We start from the raw sequence: 21,176 nt of genomic DNA, 5'->3' as shown, positions 1-21,176 counted from the left end.
GCCATATAAAAACATAACATAAGCCTTAGCAGACACAAAACGTGCTGCACACACACCCAGCTGTCCTTACAAATTACACTGATTGGACTAATGGGGAGACTGATTAAAGGTCAAATTTTTTTATCATCATACCATGTCAGACACCACTGATCTGATTTTGATGAAAGTTGAAGGAGTGATTCGGGCAGTGTTCTGGCATTTAACATTTTTAATACTCATTGGCTCGATGAGGACACTACAGTATAATAAACGGTCCCATTTTCAAGATTTGAAAGGCCATAACTGCTACAGCAGCCGGGCTGATTTTGATGAATTGTTGAAGGATGATGCAACCTGTTCCATAATGTTCCAAGGGATCTTTGTATTATACATGAGGTATAACATGTTTACTTATATTGAAGTTAAAATGTTTGACTGTGCATTAAAAAATATATAAATAGCGGATTGTTTTGCACTTCTGACACAACTTTATGACCTTTTCTATGAATAGTTATTTTCTTGATTTTACTCTTTTTTTCAAGGTATACCCCAGCGGCGCGGCTCTCTGAAGTGGTTTATGACTCCACCCTGGTGACCTTCACCTATGACGACGCCTCTGGCACTGTCAAGACCATTCATCTCACCCATAATGGCTTCATAAGCTCAATACGATACAGACAGACAGGTACATATACAGGCGCACTCATGGTAAATACACACTAAAACTGAGTGAAAGCCACAAAATTTTAAATATTTACATTTTGAGTCATCTTTAAATGAGTAATTTAAAAGGATCTCTATGAGCTTATAATGGTCTTATGAGCACAACTCAAAGAATCTCTACTGTGACAAGGCCGCACCATCATGCATTTTGAGCCAGATTTCTTGAGTGGTATCAAACTCTGTAGTTTGGCTTTGAGTCAGCCGTGGTGCTATTTCATCTGAGACTGACACAGCCACAGTTAGAAGTGTGAATAGGGCTGAGCATGTTCGAATGGAAGAGACTGCGGTCTACCACAGCTGTAAATACAAGACCACCCCCTGGGCTCTGAGCTGCGCTATCTCTTCCCCACCTCCGCAACCAGGCTGCCTGATCAAAGTAAACAAGTGAATGTATGAATATAAGCTAATATGTGGTGGGTTAGGTGTGTTGCCTGTCTGTGTGTGAAAATTTGTCTGTGTTCAAGTGGTGCACTCATACATGTCTGCTTGGGACAGGAAATAATGAAATCTTACCTGAGGCCATCCACTATCACTGCAACGTCTTATCACTATTTTTGGAAAATTAGTTAGAAAGACATTGCACTTCATAAATTGCAGTATTACCCAGTAATGGCATAACTATCAATAGGCCCCTTCAGCTGTAGCAGCAGATACAGTATGTCTTGCCGTTGTTAATACAGTTCACCCATTCCCCCAAGTTACATAGTCTTTTCAGGGTCATTGAGAGCACTCTCATCTCTGCTGCGGGTTCACTTCACACGGCTTTGTGATTGGCTTGCAGTGATCAGGTGTCACTAATCTGTGAGGCACAGCCATGTGTGTGTGTGTTTATCGCTTTGCCCTCACTGTGAAAAGACTCTCACCTTCCTTTAACTGATCTCATTTCAGCAGAACAAACGAAGCTTTGGAGAGAGGAGAGATAGTGGTAATTGTCCCTTGAGAGGAGACAAGGAAGAGTAGGGACCAAAAAACGGAGAGACAGGGATATAGAGAGGTAGGCGAGAGGGAAAAGGAACAGAAAAGGAGAAGGAAAGATGACAGCTTGGGGAAGTGACAGCTAGAGAAGCGAGACGAACAGACTGCGAGTTCCCTAGGGCTGCAGAAAAGCCTCCACATCACTCTTGGTGCTTCTGCCATTTTCCCATTAGCGCAGGTTTAGAATCAACATTCCACAGAAAATAAAAATGGAAGATGTAATGCTGATCCACCTCTCTACAGTCTCCAAAGCTCGACACTTAGTCATTTTAACTGCAATCAGAGTCATCTCAAATAGCACCATAATGTTGTTTCATTAGCAGGCCTTTTTCCAAATGGAGGATGAGCTGTTGTAGCTAGCAGCAGAGGTGATGAATAGTGTTGTTAAAGTTGATGTTCTGACATTAGGCAGCACATTGGCCCATCATGGCTATTGTCTTTAGATTTCATTATCTCACCATATTAAAGGTCACCACTGGAAATGCCATAGAGGTGTGGGGATAGTTAAGATTGAATGGATTGCACTGCATGTGTCTGTGTTAATGATGTTGAATTAGTTCTTTATTTGAATTAATTAGGCAGGCTTGTACGGGTAGCGTGATGGCCAACTGTGAGAGCCGTGTGTGCAAATGCACGCGTGGTAGGTGTATACTTTATGACCATGCTAAGGTGTGTCTCTGAAACTTATATATGTGTGAATTTGATTCCTCTGCCAAGGTCCCCTGACAAGTCGGCAAATATTCCGCTTCAGCGAAGAAGGCTTGGTCAACGCCAGGTTCGACTACAGCTACAACAACTTCAGAGTAACCAGCATGCAGGCAGTCATCAATGAGACCCCCCTTCCCATTGATCTGTACCGTTATGTCGATGTATCAGGACGGGTCGAGCAGTTTGGCAAGTTCAGCGTCATCTTTTATGATCTCAACCAGGTAAGCAGAATTCTGTCAACTAAACTATAACACACATGAATTAGGATACCTTTAGTAGTGTAGCCTCAAACTGTGCCATTGATGCTGCCTTAAAGCTGCACTAATCAATATATATACATTAACAATGCATCACTGGACTATGTGTAATCAAAAAGCGGGTGCTTCTAGTGACACACCCAGAATCATCACCCAACTGCAGTTTCTCTAAGCTCTACGATGCAATTTACCGTGTTCCAGCACACTCTTTTGGTTTTATGGCCAACAACTTTATTATTTTGGTTCACTCTCACCGCTCTCATCAACCATGATAAACGATAAACCCCAGTGCTGATAAACCCATTGTACCTTAGCTACCCAGCACTGAATGGAAGACAGATGAAGTTAGCAACTAGCTGGTAAGCATAATGGAGCAGTTAGCAGCTATAGGGTCAGATAATTCCCTCAAGAGTTGGTGGAGACCAAAACAAAGCTAAAAGGAGAGTGAATATTGAACTTACATTTGTCAAATTCCCAAAAATGCGACTTCAAATTCAAACTAAAGTTACTCCATGTCTGCTGGCAAATGTTTGCTAACGTGTTTGCCGTAACATCTTTGTAAGGTAATAATATTATAATTTATTGTATCTATATAATATTATATTAATAATATCTACCATGCTATAATGTGTCCATTTTAATACTGCTTTAAAACAACCAGATGTAATGCTCCATGAAGACCAGCATTCTGATTTTACGTGTTTGTGTTGAATGGTGAATGGCTAACCCATTTCATGTGTGGTTGTCTAGGTAATCACCACCCATCTGATGAAGCACACCAAGGTGTTTAACTCCTATGGCCAGGTGGTAGAGGTCCAGTATGAGATCCTAAAATCCATCGCCTACTGGATGACCATCCAGTATGACTCGGCAGGGCGCACCACCACCTGTGACATCAGGGTGGGCGTGGACAACAACGTGACACGCTACACTTACGAGTACGATGCAGACAGCCAGCTTCAAAGTGCCTCGGTTAATGAGCGGCCTCAGTGGCGCTACAGCTACGATCTCAACGGGAACATCAACCTGCTCAGCCATGGCACCAGTGCTAGGTAAGTCAGTACCTCCTAGCAATACATTTTACAGCATGTGATGTGTCATTACTATGTGGAAACAAGTGTATTTATCTTATGTTAGCCTTGCTAGCAGTATGGCCCCAGGGGTGTCTTGTTGGATGGATTGCCATGAAATTCTTCACAGTCCCATCATGACGGTGAAATTTGTGGTTTTGAGTGAAACATTTGTTGGTTGCCATAGGATTTGGTTTATGGTTAGGGTGACCATACATCGTATTTTTTCCGGACATGTCCTCTTGTCCTGCCTAGATTTCTAAATCACCCAAAATTTCTGGGATTCAGCTTTTACTTTCTACAGTCGGCATTCATTGTGTGTGTTTTTGCATTGTTTTGATCAGTACCAGCACTTCTACATTTTACTCTTTGTTGTACCGGGACTTTTTCTTGCATACCGGCACTTCTCACAAGCTGCCGGTACTCTTCTCTGGCCTCTCCACCAGGTGTAACTGGAATTAATATTTTACTAATGGTAAGCTATATATGATATTATCTAACATTATAATGAAGGCAGGAAGCCAAGACAGAAATGTGAAGCAGAATACATGACCCTGAAAGTTGGTACACGTGTCATTGTCAAATAAAGGAAGCAATATGGAAGACCACATGTCGACACTATTAAAGTTCAGCAACATAGTCCCCTACCTTCCACCCACTGCAGGTTTCTGTCTGCCTCCTGCCGCCACTGTCCACTTTTTTGAAAACTGAAATATGGTCACCCTATTTAAGAATTAACATAGTAAACATTGTACCTGCTAAACTGCTAAACATCAGCATGTTAGCATGATCCTTGTGAGTATGTTAGCATGCTGACATTAGCATCTTTCTCAAAGTACCGCTGTGCCTAAGTACAGCATCACAGAGCCGCTAGCATGGCTGTATATTCATTTGCCTTGATATATAAATGTTACAAATAGTTTTGTAAATTGTCAGCAGTATTACCATATGTATCTATTTGGTTTAATTCTAGGCTGACTCCGCTTCGTTACGACCAGAGAGACCGCATCACACACCTTGGCGAGTTACAGTACATCGTGGATGACGACGGCTTCCTCCGCCAGCGAGCGAATGATCTCTTTAACTACAACTCCAACGGCCTGCTGACCCGCGTCTTCAACCGAGTGACTGAGCGCACCGTGTGGTATCACTACGATGGGCTGGGTCGCCGCGTGGCCACCAAGAGCAGCCAGGGCGAGCAGCTGCAGTTCTTTTATGCTGATCTGTCGCACCCCACCAGGGTCAGCCACTTGTACAACCACAGCAGTAATCTGATCACGTCGCTGTACTACGACCTGCAAGGGCATCTCATCGCCATGGAGCTGAGCAGCGGGGAGGAGTACTACGTCGCCTGTGACAGCGTTGGTAGTCCAAGGGCTGTTTTCTCTAGCAAGGGGCGACTGGTCAAAGAGATCCTTTACACCCCGTACGGAGAGGTCTACCAGGACACCAACCCTGACTTCCAACTTGTCATCGGCTTCCACGGAGGCTTGTACGATCCTCTCACACGGCTGGTCCATTTGGGCAGGCGGGATTATGACACGCTAGCCGGTCGATGGACTTCGCCCAATCACGAACTCTGGGGGGAGCTGAGCAAGGAGCCGAAGCCGTTTAACTTATATGCCTTCAAGAATAATTGCCCAGTTGGGAGAGTGGAGGAGGTGACACAGTTTACTACAGGTGAGTTTCACACCTATACACACACACTCATTCACTCAACCGACTCAATACTGAATAAGTGAGTGACTGACTCACACAAGCTGCCACATTACAGCTCTCACACATACACAGGATATTTCACTCAGCAGCACGTACTCCTCCCCACCCTCACACACATACTCACATACACACACATGGGAAACATCTGCCATCAAGAGTGAGTGAACAGGGCTCACAGCAAACCACAGGTGAGCTGTGTGGCAGAGAGAGAAGATGTGACAGACAGAATGTACAGGCAACAGAAACGACGGCCATACCTCTGATCAGCTTGTTTTTTTTAACGCAGGCGGTTATGTTTTGTTCCCTCTATTTGTCCAGAACATACTGTTTCCCCCCGAGAGACAAAATAGAAACTCAAGCGAGGGAAAGAGATGGAATAGGAGAGTAGTAGAATGAATACAGGATGTCGGTGGGGGCGTACGTCCTTCTGGTTAATGGAACATTCATTTGGTCCGTCACGTTTTCCTGCAGCAGGATTGTTTATTACAGAAAGAATCTGTTTGTCAGGGAAACACCAGCCGAGCCATCTCCGCCATGTATTCTGCTCATATACTGTGTGATTTCCTCTGCAAGGTGTTGTTGTCCCTGTCCTTATGACTTTTTGTTTGCTTCACAGTAGAGACATTACATTCTAACTTTCTCCGTCCGTGCAATTTTCTCTCTTTCTGTATGTGTGTGTGTGTCCAGACATTGGGAGCTGGCTGCAACTATTTGGCTTCCAGCTTCATAATGTTGTCCCAGGCTTCCCGAAGCCTGAAGTGGGCCAAATGGAACAAACATACGAACTGATGAAGACCCAGACCAAGACACAGAACTGGGACTCCAGCAAAGTGAGCTTTCCACCACATCAAACCCCAGTCAACTGGCTCTTTTCAAGTTCTAATCGTGTCCCCGTGTTCATTTTCTGTTTTTTTCTTTATATATATATATTTATTCATTTTATTCCGTGGTATAAGCCGAATATATGCAGAAAAAAATGTATCCTTCTCTTTTCTCTTTCTGAACAACAGTATTTTTGATGATTCATTTTGAACTTGGGGTCGTATAAATACTGAAAACGTATCCAGTCAGAAATGACTTCAGTTACTGGCTAACCCCACCCATCACACAGAAATCACACTTGACCGCTGAGCTTACGAGTCGTTGTAACCAGCAGAGCAGTATCGTTAGCTAGCCTTAGCTGAGAGGCTGAGGCATATGATTTGCTGAAAGGTGAGGGAGCGATGACAACTCCCCTGTCATTAGATAAAAAGTGACGTGAAATCAAAGTGCCAATGGAAAAAATTACATTGTTAAATAAAAACTGAGTTATGAGAAGGAAAGCATTGGAAATAAAAATCTTGGTTAATATTAAAGAAACAGTGATGAAATAATGCTCTTTTTTTTTTTTTTACATTGATAGGATAATCTATGTATTAATTTCTTCATATGATTTATGATTATATATATATGTGTGTGTGTGTGTGTGTGTGTAATTCATAAATTTCATTTATGTGGGTCCTCTACAAACTGTAAAGTTGCTCTAACTGCCATTTCTAGCGGCTTCCTATGGGCACTATGGCTGAAATCATGTTAATAATAAGAATGTTTTCCAATATCTGTATGAGTGTTGAAATGATTAGTCAACTAACCATAGCATTAGTCAATAGATGATGATTCATGATTACTACATTGCAGTCAACATTAACTGGTTCCAGCTTCTTTTATGCATTTCACATCATTATAAACTGAATATCTTCAAGGAATGGACTGTTGGTGAAAGAAAAAACAATAGTCAGATTAATCAGTTGTGATGCACAACAAATGTGTGTATGCTGTGTAAAATGAATTAATGTTCAGTGCAATTAACTGTTAACCACAATTATGCATTATATATGGGACAAGCTCTTCCGATATCAAAGACCGTAACTTCATTAATTTGATTTTTGTGTTTTCAACAGACAATATGATAATTTCATCACAGGTCTAAGTAATAATATTGATTATGGGTAAATTCAAAATAAAGTTTGCCGCTTTCAAGACCCTGCTATAGGCCTTTTTCACAGCAGACATATTGAGTTGTCATAGTAGGAAAAGCACAGGTTAAATAACATTAACACTGGCTCCGTTCTACTCAAGTGTCAGTGAGGCAGCATTGAACATCAATAAGACCCTGAAACTGATGCAGCTAAATGGAATTCAGTCATCATCAGTTTTATTATTTACACCAGTGCTTCTAATGTGACATGTCAAAATGTCGAAACAATCTATTATTACAGATGAGCCTCTGACTTTACGTTATCAATCAGACCTTTGTTATTAACCAGTTGTACTTTTTTCCCAGGTGGTTTTGGGGATCCAGTGTGAGCTGCGGAGACAGCTGAGGAGTTTCATCTCTCTGGAGAGGTTACCACTAGTCTCAGAGCCTGTCGGCTCAACTTGCCACAGACCGACACGCCCTCCTCCCTTCGGCTCCCGACCCTCTCTTCTCGGCCCAAGCATCCGGTTTGCCGTCTCCCACGGCCGTGTCACTGCTGAAGTCATCGGCGTAGCCAGCGAGGACAGCCGCCGCGTGGCAGCCATTCTAAACGGTGCTGTCCACCTGAGCGGGCTGAGCTTCACCGTGCGCGGCTGTGACACCCATCACTTCCTCCAGTCCCGGCCAATCGAGGAAGACCTCGCTCTGGGGCTGGGAGTCGGGGGGCGCATCCTAGAGACCGGGGTGAACGTGAGTGTGTCTCAGATGAGCGCCATGGTGAGCGGCAGGACTCGACGATTCGCTGATATCACTCTTCAGCAGGGGGCGCTGTGCTTGTGCGTGCGCTACGGGGGAAGCGAGGAGGAGGAGAGGGCACGGGTGAGGGAGGAGGCGAGAAAGAGAGCGGTGGAGGGTGCGTGGGAGAAGGAGAGGAAGAGGGTGGATTTAGGGGACGCAGGGAGCAGGGAGTGGAGCGAAGCGGAGAAGCAGCAGCTGCTGTCCGGAGGACTCGTTCAGGGCTACGACGGCTACTACTCCCTGCCTATAGAGCAGCAGCCGGAGCTGTCCGACTGCCCCTCCAACATCCACTTTATGACACTAAGCGAGGTGGGGGGCAGGTAACAGAGACACACGAGCAGCCCCCCACCCCACCAAAGACTGCCTGTTTCTACTCTACTCTGATTTGTTCTACTGTTTCTATACTGTATCAAAAAAAAAGAAGACGACGACAAAGAAGAACAAGAAGAGAGATTGGGGAAAAATGATTTCCAAATGCCTTTAATTGTGACAAAATGATGGTATTTTATTATTATCGTCCAGTTTCTCCGATTTCTAACAGTGGCACAAGCAGTGTGGTTTGGCTGTGGCTTTGCTTTTTGTAACCCGACTGGCCTGGGACTGACCGACTGACAGACTGACTCACTGACCGACTGATGGACTGACAGTCTGTCATTTGCTGTTTCAACACTGTTCATCATTTTGGACTCTCCGTTTGAATTCACTGAACTGTAGACATGAAGATTGCCAGTGAATGATCCTAATCATGATTCGAATCAAGAGCTCTCCGGTTGCCATTTGAGTTCCTACATGGTTTACCTCGGATATACTATCGTTTACATATTGTGTAAGAGAGGCCTTGTCGACTCTGACACTCCCCTTTAGAGAAGGAAACCTCTGGTTTTCTGCCTCTGGTGTGCTCCAACAGTAGTTTGTATGAGTGTATACTAAAATCAAGAATGTACATAGCCAGTGCTTTCACACTGAAAAAAGTGCTCAACTGGATATTCTGTTGTTCATAAGTAAGTGTCGGTATTGTTAATCAATAGAAAAACAGTTACATTTTTGCAAAGAATTATACATGGCTATAGTAAATATTCTCGCTGAAAAATCTGACTTTATTGGGTTACAATGCTGATTAAAGTAATTATGTGTGAATTACCAGATTGCTCCCTGGGATTTTATAGGCATCGTTGCTTATTATTTCTCTGTGTGTCTGCTCTCTTCGTCTCTGCGCCTTCCCTCCGCACATTTGTCGCACGCTCTTTGTTCTTGTTTCTGGGAGTTTGTAACTTTCAAATCTGTGCTGTCATTATCACCCATCATTATAGCTCGAACTGAGATATGCATGAGAAACCTGCGTCTGTTGGAAGAGAAGAAGAAGAAGAAAAAAAGGAGGAGGAGGAGAAAGTTAAAAAAAAGGGGGGGCACAGAGGAAGGGAAAAAGAAATGTGACAGCTGAGGCTCAGCGAGTGGGTGGTGAGTGCAGAAGGGGCAGGACCTGGAGTTGGCTGTGCTGTTCTCTACAGCTTGTCTCCTCTCATTAGGAAATGCCAATCAGACTACATGTGAACCACTTCCAAGCGCTGCCAACCCCCCCCCCCCCTCCCCCCAAAAAAAAGTTTAAAAAGAAAGTCAAAAAGTTTGTTTGTTTTTCTTCTTCTTTTTCTTTTTTTTTTTTTTAAATCTAGCTACCACTAATCCACCTCCCCGTCCGTCTGCCTATCCCCCCCTCGCCTCCCTCCCACAGTCACTCCACCATCTGCCCACCATTAATTGTTTGTGTTTCTCTCCTGGGCTGCGGATGACAGAGCCACACAATACATATGTTGTGACTGCGAGCAGGTGATATACGTTCCTGACTAGCACTTTGCTGATCGGCTGTGATGCACCTTCCCTTCTAAACCATATGCTCCACGAGATACTGTCCAACCTCATCTCTGTGGCGAAAAAGATGGAGGGTCCGGTTGCTAGGAGACCGCTGCACTGAAGAATTGTCTGGGCTGAATGGATGTGCTCCTTGTATCTGTCCCTCTCTCTCTCTTTTTTTTTTTTTCATGTGGAGCCAGTGATGTCAATCAGATGAATGAACCCCCCCCCCCCCCCCCCCCCCCCACCCAGTCAGCATTCTCTCCATGGAAATCAGTACTTCAATATGTCAAATCGAATTTTTGTTCCACATTATGTGTCAGGCGTCGCCCGGGTGTGTATGGCTGTGTATGCGTGACCTCATTTAAAAGAGTTTATTTCAACCAATATCATTTATTTTCTTCGCCATTCACATAACTAAATTGCATTAAGAAAACAGGGAACAATATTTGTTGTCAACTTCTGTATGCAGTAATGGATATTAATGTTTCAGCAGTTGAATATTTTACATCACATCCCTGAAAGTTATGAGGCACTTTGCGTGCAGCATATGCAGAGAAGGGAAAAAAGAGATACTGGAATGATACTGAGAAATGAGTCACTGTTATTTGACATAAAGGAGTTGCTTAATTGGGGTGAGAAATGACATTAGCTTCACACACAGCATGCAAAATGTAACAGTAGAAATCTTGCAAAGGCCGTATTTATGTTTGGTAATGGTAAGCTTAGGGTTTCCCCCTAACCAAAAGCTTGGCGCACCTCCGTCTTGTTTCTGGTTTTCTGTTCCTGAGCAGCATGCGGTGGCCGCTGCTGGAGGTAAGCGTTTGGGATGCTGTTTGTCGGTGACAGGCTATTACCGGGCATCTGTGCCTCTGTGTGTGTGTGTGCCCGTCGCTGAGCTGTGACAGGGTAGAGCAGAGGCATGGCAATTCCTTGTCCTGGCTTTTGGAAAGCTGCTATCAAGTTCCTGATTTTCCGGAAATATCGTTTCTGCACACCAGGACTGGTCTGAAACACAAGAAGAAGAAGGGCAGATTAGAATTCAGCTTCTCCGTCTCAATCTCCACATCAAACCCCACGGGGAAATGAAGAGGACAAGGCAGGGCCGAGCTTGAAATGAGCTCTCACAGATATACCTTATAAAAGACATCAGATACGCTAAAAGTAGAGGCAGAAATACTGTGCATTGTGCAGAAGGGATGGGCTGGGAATCATATCATTATATTTTTATTTACCTGGTCTACTTGTATTTAAGAAAATAAAAGGACACAACAATAAAACAATTGCTCCTCTAGAAGGATGGGAAATATCCATCCACCGCTTATCCTGCGTACAGGGAGGCAGGAGCCAATCCCAGCTGACATCGGGTGAAAAGCGAGATAGCCTACACCCTGGACAGGGTGTACAGGGCCACACATAGACAAACAACCATATACACACATGCTCACACCTAAGGACAATTTAGGGTCACCAATCAACCTAGTCCGCTGGACGGTGGGAGGAATCCGGAGCACCTGGAGAGAATCATGACATAGGAGAACATGCAAACTCCCCACAGAAAGGCCGGGGGAACCAGAGGTTGAACCCGCGACCTTCTTGCGAATGCTATCCGCCAGTACGCCATGCCGCCTACATGGGAAATATACTCGAGCTAAATTAGGAAATTTCTGGTTGCATTTGCCTCTGAAAGCATTTGCTCCCCTGGTCCTTTTTATATTTTGTTAGTCAACAAAAAGCATTTATTTTAGGATTTAAGTGTGACATATAAGATGCCTTAAAGTGTCCAATTCTCTCAACTGCTTTCTTTGTAACTGATTAAAGGTGAAGTAACACAAAGAAAATGATCTGTGGCTCAAATGAAAAATTAAATAAGTTGTTCACAATATATCTTCTGTTGCAACAAAGGTTTCATTTTGAAGTTTGAAATTCAGCTTCCTCAAAGACTCCCCAGAGGGTGTTGCATTATTATTTAATTTTTAATCAATTCTCCACTTTGCCAAAACTGTCAGTTTAATATCTCTAAACCATAAAGCATTAAACCTTTCAAAGTATTATAATTTTGTCAAGCTAGGACTTTAAAAAAAAAAAGAAGCATTATTTGTTTCCATTCTGTGCAATCAATCATGCTGTAAGAAACAGCAGGAATCTTGTTCTTTGAATGCATTTTAAAATCATTTAATCAAACGTGGAGAGCACTTTCTGCAGTAAAGCACTTTGGGTGTTTCTGTCTCCGGCCACAAGTGTTACCTCTGTTCCCCAGCAAATTTCATTAAAGTGATTGATATTGCACATGAATAATGTAAACTGTTACTGAGCTTGTAGTGAAATTCGTGTAATTCAACTCCTCTCCCCCTATCTCCTCGCTTGATGCTGTCAGTAAAAATGAGGGAAGGTAAAATGTAGTTACAACAGCATCCAGCTTAGTTGTCAGAGAGAGACACAGCCGTCAGATGTCTCTATACATTCACATCTCTTGGTGTTTGCCAGCCCTCAGTGCTCAATTACATATCCCATCACAAATGCTGTCAAATGCAATTCTGTGTTTCCCATCTCTGGAGTGTATGCTGATGCTGTGGCATCTTAAATTTGAGGTGAGGAGGTGAGGTATCTCACAGGGTGTTGCAAAAGGAAAAGAAATGCACCCATTTCCTTCCAAAAAAAAAGAACCCTCCATGTTTGCCTTAAGTTCACATCTTGCTGAATTAGACTGCCACCAAAAACAACAAGCAAAGAACTAATAGCCTTAACACCAGCCACCAACAAGATGATTTTTGCTGGCTCTGTCAAGTTTTAGGATGTGAAAAGAGTCAGCGCAGAATAAGCCCAAGAAATAAGATAAAAATGTCTCACTTCTGCTGCCCATGAACCTGCGTCGTCCTTGTGGAGCCTGTATGTGTAGACGTATCCGTTGCTCCTGCACACACACAGAAAGAACTTTGACCCTGGGTTCATCTTTCAGTTTAATGTAATATTTTCCCCTGCTGTCACCATTATTGCTCCTGTGGGGTTTCACACTTTATAATAGGCCACAAAAATGTATTTTTGTTTCAGTTAATACTCAGTCGCTTTTATTTTCTTAGATGTCAGGAGGAATTATCTATAATAGTACAAAATATGTTTATGTGTTTACTGAGGTCTCAGTGACAGCTTAAAAAAGAAGGAAAATAAGAGATCTTGCACAATCTGTGTTTATACTCACAGCACACACAGGCAGTAAACACCCTCCACAGAGTCACTGTTGCGGACTAGGTAGCACCCATCCCGCCCGTCCTGGGCCAGCCGCCTCTCACCTTCTTCTTTGCCAATGGGTCCGTGGTAGACGGGCAGGTTTTCCATCACGGCTCCTCTCCAGATCTGCTTTTTGTTCTGTTCCCGAGTGCCAACTCTTTCTCTCTCTCTCTCTTTGCTCACCTTCAACTTTTTACTGCAGACAAGCCTTGTAGTCTTCACTGAATAAGCTCTAGACTGGGAACACAACTAAGGCAGCAGTCCAGCCTCTCATTTGATATTCGGCTCTCGCTGTTTCAAATGTTTGTTAGGGAGCCTGAGTGTTGGCAAGCCAGCTTTCACATTTTCCAGTTTCTCTACCAGACCCAGACTGAGCAGCTCTCTCTAACCTCTAACCTTTATGTCATACTCAGCCTTCCTCTTTCACTGTAAGACACGCTCATGTGCGAGCACGCACACGCACGTAAAATGTGGGTTTGTGTATCTCTCAGGAAATGATTGTATTTTTCAACAGGAAATAACTTCAAAGATTCTAACTGAATCTTTCCACAATAGAAAGCACCAGATGGATAAAAAAGCATTATCACCCTTTTCAAACAGAAAAACACATATTTTACTAATGCAGTGACGTAGACTGTTTCCAGCTCAATTATCTAGAAGGCTGGCTTTGGTTCGTTATTAACAGAAGTTTACTTACACCGTCTGTTTCTGACACAGGTATGATGCAAAATTTTGCGGCAGAAGAAGTACCAGTACATTTATGTGAAATACTCACAGTACTCACTCTGCAGTAAAATGGTGTCTGTGAATGGTAAATTATTATACGTAAAATTATTAGCTTGTTAATACTGATGCATCAATCTGTAAGCAACATTTTATTGTTGTACTTGAGGTGGAGCTGGTTTACTTTGTTTACAGGTAGGTATTATTTGGTTATATTGGTATATTTTATACCAACAATAATTTCAATTAAACAATGTGAGAAGTTTTGCTGGAACAAGGGGCCCCAACTAGGTCCTGCCTTTACTGTAAGACAAAAATATTGAGAACCACTGCTTAAATTTTCACCTATGCATTGTATATAATACATTTTTATTATGTTTTTTTACGTACAGTCTTAAGTAACTAGTCACCGCACTACAGCTGTTAAAAAGATGTTGTGGAGTGGAAGTATAAAGTGCCACAATTTTACTCAAATACAACACTTGAGTAAATGTACTTTCCAAAGATTTGATCAAATATCAGCAATATTTCTTAATTCTCTTCTTAAATTCGTAATTAACTAAAAGACTAATTTACACTGGGGCCTACTGACAGGAGAGCTGCTGTTTAAAGACCTCCCTATGTATATGTCTCAGTTTACATTTTCTCATCATATGTCCACACTGTAGTAAAACACATGTTCTCAGTCACATGTCACAGATCTGTCATCTATTAAACATGTGTCAACAAAGATATTCACACCTGCTCTGTAAAATAGTGAGGAATTGGCTAATGATGCGGTGTACATGAACATACTGTGGAGCTGCAACAAACTCATCCTGCAATCTGTCCTGTCAGTCGGAAAGTTCTGTTGTGTCAAATTAAGGATCTGGTGATTAAAAAAATTTAATGTCTGCAGCAGTGACATGCCATTCACATTTTACCAAGCTTGATATTTTATGCTCATGTCTCATGTAGAAATATTATTTTGGTTTTGGTGCTGTTCATTCACACCGCGGTCACGACTTCATGTATTCCTTCAGACTACCAGATGCCCCTGCAAAAGCACCCTCAAAAAGGCCAACCTCATGAGTGTACCATTCAGTATATTCTTTAAGCTGGAAGCTCTCTTTAATGCAGCATTTGTTGAGGATTTCTGTTTTTATACATTCAGAACAGAAGCCTACATGAGTCATCAGTCTGTGTCAGAGCCATCTTTCTCTTGCCTCAGAAAGATCATGAGCGGTGGGACTTGGGGGATCTGTCTGGGTAAGCAGCCATTGCCATCTTGTTCACTGCTTCTGCATCACTTTAGCGCCATCCAGTGGCAAACTTTGCAAGATTAAGAAGGAATGATTCACTGCAAGAAGGCTAACCATAAGTCTGGATGCCTTTTCAGGATGTTTTTATGGGGGCCATATAAATCTGTAAAATATATATTTTATATATTAAAAAAGCACAAACACTTCACCATTGTCCACTCAACATTCATTTGTATAATAATCCCACAGCCTTCACAAATGCAAAAAAAAAAAATAATTACACCATACTCCATTGGCTCTCAGCTCACAGAAAGGCAGGCCAGGGTCAATGCAGAATGCAGTGGATCTATACTGAACACAAATAGCAGACAGAGATACATCATTGATTAGCTAGCGGCTCCCTCAACCAACACAACTGGCTGGACTGGAATGCATCACAAGGACATTAGTATGAGATTCTGATATCTGGCCTTGATATGTACGGAATCCATGTGAAACATTGTGGGAGGGGAGAAAGAGGGGATGAATGTCCGTCTGCCAGGCTGATAGTAATCCCAGCACTCTCATTCCCTCAGTCACAGCTGTTGGAGGGTAAGATTGGGGAAAAGGAATACATTTTTTTTATATGAAATCAGTTTGACAAAATCAGTGGGTGTGTCTGTAGAATTGGACTAATATGAACCTGACAACCTCCCATTTTAGTAGAACCCCCCCCCCCCACACACACACACACACTAATTTGGAGAATTATATCAAATAAAGAAGTGTCATTTATTCTTATTCAGTCAAAATAAAGCAGTACTTTTCATTTTCCTAAACTGTCTTTACAGAATAATACAATACAAGTGTTACAAGTTACATGATTACATATAGCCTATCATAAATTGGTCCCAGCAGTAAAAGCAGCATTATGTTTAATAATTGTCCTCAAACATCTGTATCTCAATAATCATTTGGCCTGTTCTGTACAAAGCCAAAAATGCAGCAACTGTGCATTTAGTTGAAATACAGCAGAATCTGACTTTTTGATATTAGTTTTACCATAATAATAATTTTACCATGTCATAGTTTGCAAAACTACAGAGCTTAAAAGCAGTTCCTTAAATTAAAGCTAGCTGGTGGTGAGATAGCTACATTTAGTTTTATATTTTTTTAATTCTGGCTCTTTAGCTACTAAATGCTCCACTATGTTCACATTTTGGTGCTGTGCAGGTAGTCTACAGTGGATTTCTATAGCTTTTTCACTGAAAACAGCTTCCTGCTGCATCATTGCAGGCATTAGCTTTATAATTCATCTGTTTGTTACATAGTTTGGCTAACCAATCTCAAAACCTAAAACCTTTAGCTTCCTCTTTTCTTTAATTAGTTTTCTCAGTCTTTGTAGGGCAGCACTGAGCTCTGCCGGAATTTGACTCAATACTTAAGTATATAATGAGTCAATTATAGTAACAGCTCAGTCCCACACATCCATGCTTATTGAAGTTCAGCAGTCACTTAACGCTGGCGCAACTCTCTGGGGTGTGAAGCCAGTGGAGGGAAGGGAAAATCTCCCTGCCAGTTAGACAGGACCAGAGGGCTCCACAATCGCCAGGTCTTTCAGGTCACTGAGTTTTCGGGAGAAGGAGCTCAGCCTGGTGCTGAAGGAGCCCGTCTTCTGGCTGTGATCTTCCCCACGGGCCTTTAAACAAGCACACAGGCCCTTGCAGAGGCCCCCGAGATGACCCCGGAAATGGTTTCCAATGAAGCAGTAGAGCACAGGGTTGATGGCTGAGTTGGAGAAGCCCAAGCAGAGGGTGAGAGGGGTGAGGTTGTGGATGGTCCAGTTAATCCAGCAGCTGTCCAACCAGCCCTTACTATTCAGCACGTCCAAGAACGTCACGCAGTGGAAGGGGAACCAGCAGAGGAAGAAGGACAGGACCACAGCAGCTACTGTCCACAACACCCTCTCCAGCCCCCTGCCCTCCAGGGTTCTGCCCCCACAGGAGCTGGGGCTCACACAGGGCATTGGGGGTCTCTCTGGTTTACTGCTCTCCAGTGATTTAAAAGAGTTCATGTTGGGGGGGTGCGGCAGATTCTGCATTCTTACCAGCCCTGTATCAGCCAACAAATGTTTACCAATAGAGTAGTAGCAACAAGAGATGACAAGCAAGGGCAGCAGGAAGGCCAGAACAATCTTCATCCAGGCCAGGGTCAGATACCAGGTATGATTAGGATAAGAAATCACACAGGCCTCCACTCCAAGCCCCTTGAGGAGGTGAGTGTCCCTCAGATAAAAGGTGGGGGCTGAGCAAGCACACGCCAGGACCCACACCAGGATGCACGTGAGCCGGGCACGTTTGGGGTCTCGTGCGCTCTGGGAGTGGAGTGGGCGCACGATGGCCAGGTAGCGGTCCATGCTCATGCTCGTGATGAAGAAGATGGACGCGTAGAGGTTGAGGTTGAGGAGAGCTCCGCAGACTTTGCAGGCAACCCAGCCAAAGGGCCAGCTGTAGCCCTGGGAGTAGTAGACGGCCCACAGCGGGAGAGACAGCAGGAACAGCAGGTCAGACACACACAGGTTCAGCATGAAAGTGTTTGCCACAGTTCTCCTTGAGGCATTGGAATGGGCCAACACACACACAGCCAGGGCGTTGGCTACGATTCCAAGCACACAGATGACGCTGTAGATGGTGGGGATGACTGTGGTCATGGATACAGGAGGCCAGTCAGTGCACGGGGGAGCAGAGGGGGCTAGAGAGGTGTTCAGATAGATCTCTGTTTTTGAATGGGGGGAGGAGGTGGAGTTGAAAAGGGAGAGGTCATTTGGAATTGCCATTATAGTACTGGATGTACCCTTGCGTCACACAGTTTCCTGGGTCAGCTGAAAATAAAAGAAAAAAGAAGAGCATTTCAAATTCCTTTTATGGACAAAAACGTTTTCCTACACAGCAATCTTTAGTCGGCTCATGTTTTTATTAGCAGTCCTACTTGATAACTAATAACAGCAAAAATATATTTCACCATTCTTGAAGTTGTGAAGTAATGAAATACATATAAAGCTGTTGTAATAATCTGGCTGATTAATGGATTCCTCAGAATCTATTTTGGATTAATGACTGAAATGTGTTTTTGAAACATTCATGATTTAGATGGAAAAAAAGTGTCAACTTAATTTTGGATTGAATAGTTTTTGCATGGATCTGGTGCACCAGGGGAACACATTATTAATAACAGAAATAACGACAAACATAATTTAAAGAAAGCAATCAGTAATATATGGGAAATGACATCTTCATCATCTTACATCATCAATAACTTTTTTACAATACAAAAAATCCCTGGTAATTATGCTAAGACAGTTGAATAAGTGAAAGAAACTAGAAGATGTATCATCAAATTAAATTAAAACTGAGATATTATCAAATCAAACCAGACTATATATATTATTACTACCTATTTAAAGAGTTAATTTTACCTTGAGTGATTGAGCGTCCAATCCAATCAGTCAGGTGGTTTTCAATGCTTCTTTTGGCTAAAGTCCATTTCTCGACAATTGCTCCCTGACCCCTCTAAGAGAAATCTGCACAGCTGAGTACTCCGGACCACATCATGCCTCTGTCTTAGTGTCGAGAAAACAGACTGGAGGCTCTGAGAAACCAGATGAGGTTGGAGGTCTTATAGCAAGAGCCTCTTGATGGTTGCACAACAGGGACGTTGCTTACACGTCACACCTTCATCAGTACCAGGGGGCTGGACTGTACCTGGACACGGGCCAGCCTGCAGAGAGAGAGAGAGAGAGACTTGCTTTCTCTGTTTTTCATTATATCCCTCCTTTTTTCCCTCCCTCCCAGAGTCTCTAAGAGAAAAAGCCAAAACTAAGAAAATCAAGTCAAGATGTGTGTTAGAGTAATAACAGCGTCTCAAATGACCGCAGACACCCAACCATGTGTCATACCTGACTATGAATGAATAGGACGCCAGTGTATTTGAGGTGTCAGACTTGAAGCCGTAACTCTCCCCGCAGGGGCCCCTGACCCGAGGAACAGAGGCTGTGTGTTAATTAGCAGAGCCTCGCACTTTGTGTCATATTCGTGCTGCCAGTGGTCAGATAAGCCATGGGAAATATTTACTTTGTCTCAGCGGAAGTCAAGCCAGCCATTGGGGCAAAGGGAGAGGGGGGAGGCGCAGCGTGGAAGACGAATGAGGAGGATGACGAGCAGATACTGCAGGGAGTGAACGAGGAGATGAGAAGGAAAGAGGGAGAGAAAGAGGAGGAAAACAAGGAGAGAAAGCGGAGATTCCCTCCAGTGGTTTTTCATTAAAGCCTCTGGTGAAAGTTAATGAGGGATGCGTCCAAAGCTCTGAAGGCTGATTACATCACACCTCCTTTGATCAACTGTGTGAGCGTACATCACTCCCTGCGTGTGCCTGTGTATGTGTGCGTCTATGCTTCGATCCTTGTGCAATTGGATGTATTCAGTCTCTGCCTGACACACAAGCATCAACGCAATGTGCTTGCCTCTGTTTACATGTGTGTTCCGCTGTGTGTGTGTGTGTGTGTGTGTGTGTGTGTGCACTCTGCTCCATTGAGTATCTATCAGGATGTGACATGTTCTAATGGCCGTGGGAAAGCTGATGGTGAGGATGACGGATGAAGGCGAGACAGTAAGCAGCAGATTCTGGAAGGCCGCAAATGAGCTCGGTTGTTGCCGCAGCAGAACTGTTAAAATGGGATAGTTGTGGATTCCAAAACGGAAACTTCATAATGCAGTGTTCATCCACTGGCATGTTGGGTATGCACAGTTGTTCTCTCTCTCTCTCTCTCTCTCTCACACACACACACACACAGAAGCCAACGGCCTTTAGTCATGACATGCAACAACTAAAAACTGAAATTTATGGTGTCAAGCCAGCCAAAAGAAATAGAAGATGACAGAAAAAAACAGAACTATGTCTGCCTCCCACCAGTTGTTGCTGGAAAGTAGTCACAGCTATAGTTAGGCCTACTAGTTACACTTACATTTATTCATTTAGCTGACACTTTTATCCAAAGCGACTTACAATTGCTATATCAGAGGTTGCACGCCTCTGGAGCAACTACGGGTTAAGGGACACATTTAGGGTGGATGTATCACAGTGGGGAACTGAACCCAGGTCTCTCACACCAAAGCCATGTGTCTTATCCATTGCGCCATCGCCAGTTATCTTGCACTACCCCTCCCCCTAGAAATCTTGCACACTAACATTAAACATACAAAACACATGATTATAAAACATGATGCACCCACCCAACTGCCAAACAGTAGTCACCGCCACCAGCTACAACATTATAATCCTTCTTACATGTGCATGCATCAGGAAAAGTAATCCAATAATTTAATATACACATTAATATAATAATCTGCAGAAGGGTATTCGGCACAATGATATGCTTTTACCTTTAATACATTATGTGCATTTTGATGATAATACTTCTATCGGCTACTTTTAGTACTTCAGTTACTTCAACTTTAGCCATGTTAGCAGCAATGCCATCTGTCTGTCAATCCACTGCTTTAGCGCCATCATCAGGTCAGAATTTAAAGTAGTCCAACCCTCAGCTGTTGTGCTGTTACTATTTACCATGCTAACATGATTAGCTAAGATAGTGAACATGGTAAACCTTATGCCTACTGTATGTTAGTGTACTCTATGCACAAAGTAGTATGTTTACACTGTGTTATTACTACTTTTATTTAAGTAAAGGAGTTGACTACTTCTTCCACCACTGCTACAGGTACAATCCTCCTTGATACAGTGAAAACATTTCATTCATTCATCTACTACACATTCAGTCGATCTGACTCTCACTTGCTTCATCTCAGAACAGCTCTTGTTTTCTTTCACCTTTGTTAACATTTGGAGGGCCAGTCTGACTTTATCCTATCTTCAGACAATCAATTCGGTTGGCTTGTATGTTTTGACACATGTG

At 43.1% G+C, this 21,176-nt stretch overlaps 3 protein-coding genes across 5 annotated transcripts in view; 1 reads left to right on the top strand and 2 right to left on the bottom strand.

Moving 5' to 3' along the window:
- The window catches only part of tenm1 (teneurin transmembrane protein 1), a 168,459-nt gene extending 159,113 nt beyond the window's left edge, over positions 1 to 9,346 (top strand). Inside the window, exons 32-37 of one of the 2 annotated variants that reach the window (XM_038699968.1) lie at positions 522 to 664; positions 2,395 to 2,606; positions 3,393 to 3,694; positions 4,686 to 5,392; positions 6,119 to 6,261; positions 7,755 to 9,346. In XM_038699968.1, coding sequence (XP_038555896.1) covers positions 522 to 664; positions 2,395 to 2,606; positions 3,393 to 3,694; positions 4,686 to 5,392; positions 6,119 to 6,261; positions 7,755 to 8,510 — 2,263 coding nt within the window. In that variant the 3' untranslated portion in view covers positions 8,511 to 9,346. The remainder of the gene's footprint in view (positions 1 to 521; positions 665 to 2,394; positions 2,607 to 3,392; positions 3,695 to 4,685; positions 5,393 to 6,118; positions 6,262 to 7,754) is intronic. The other variant, XM_038699967.1, reaches the window with a different exon arrangement.
- Positions 9,347 to 10,411: 1,065 nt separating this feature from the next.
- LOC119889405 (SH2 domain-containing protein 1A-like) lies at positions 10,412 to 13,663 on the bottom strand. The gene is made up of 3 exons (XM_038700333.1): positions 13,234 to 13,663; positions 12,885 to 12,948; positions 10,412 to 11,042 (listed from the first exon to the last, which is right to left on the bottom strand). The coding sequence occupies exons 1-3, from the start codon at positions 13,368 to 13,370 to the stop codon at positions 10,773 to 10,775; spliced, it is 471 nt and encodes a 156-aa protein (XP_038556261.1). The 5' UTR covers positions 13,371 to 13,663; the 3' UTR covers positions 10,412 to 10,772.
- A 1,772-nt stretch (positions 13,664 to 15,435) lies between these two features.
- On the bottom strand, positions 15,436 to 18,871 carry LOC119888866 (type-2 angiotensin II receptor-like). Of its 2 annotated transcripts, XM_038699647.1 has the most exons (3): positions 18,681 to 18,871; positions 16,783 to 18,086; positions 15,436 to 16,731 (listed from the first exon to the last, which is right to left on the bottom strand). In XM_038699647.1, the coding sequence occupies exon 2, from the start codon at positions 18,039 to 18,041 to the stop codon at positions 16,785 to 16,787; it is 1,257 nt and encodes a 418-aa protein (XP_038555575.1). In that variant the 5' UTR covers positions 18,042 to 18,086; positions 18,681 to 18,871; the 3' UTR covers positions 15,436 to 16,731; positions 16,783 to 16,784. The 2 variants fall into 2 exon arrangements, with proteins under 2 accessions (XP_038555575.1, XP_038555574.1); XM_038699646.1 differs by having other exon boundaries at positions 15,436 to 18,086; positions 18,681 to 18,870.
- Between the last annotated feature and the right edge of the window lie 2,305 nt (positions 18,872 to 21,176).

This window comes from Micropterus salmoides, unplaced genomic scaffold (assembly GCF_014851395.1).
Source record: "Micropterus salmoides isolate LMB-PRFRI ecotype aquatic unplaced genomic scaffold, ASM1485139v1 Ms_hic_scaffold_5, whole genome shotgun sequence".
NCBI classification, from domain to species: domain Eukaryota; kingdom Metazoa; phylum Chordata; class Actinopteri; order Centrarchiformes; family Centrarchidae; genus Micropterus; species Micropterus salmoides.
Note: the sequence above shows the minus strand (reverse complement) of the source record. Positions and strands in the feature narration are given on the sequence as shown.

Bases quoted from the DNA above. Each gene is read 5' to 3' on its own strand.
- LOC119889405 (XM_038700333.1), bottom strand. From the start codon at position 13,370: ATGGAAAACCTGCCCGTCTACCACGGACCCATTGGCAAAGAAGAAGGT. The intron at 12,949-13,233 runs GTGAGTATAAAC...GTGTGTGTGCAG, and splicing joins GTTTACTGCCTGTGTGTGCT to GAGCAACGGATACGTCTACA. The intron at 11,043-12,884 runs GTGAGACATTTT...CTTGTGTTTCAG, and splicing joins CAGGTTCATGGGCAGCAGAA to ACCAGTCCTGGTGTGCAGAA.
- LOC119888866 (XM_038699647.1), bottom strand. From the start codon at position 18,041: ATGGCAATTCCAAATGACCTCTCCCTTTTCAACTCCACCTCCTCCCCC.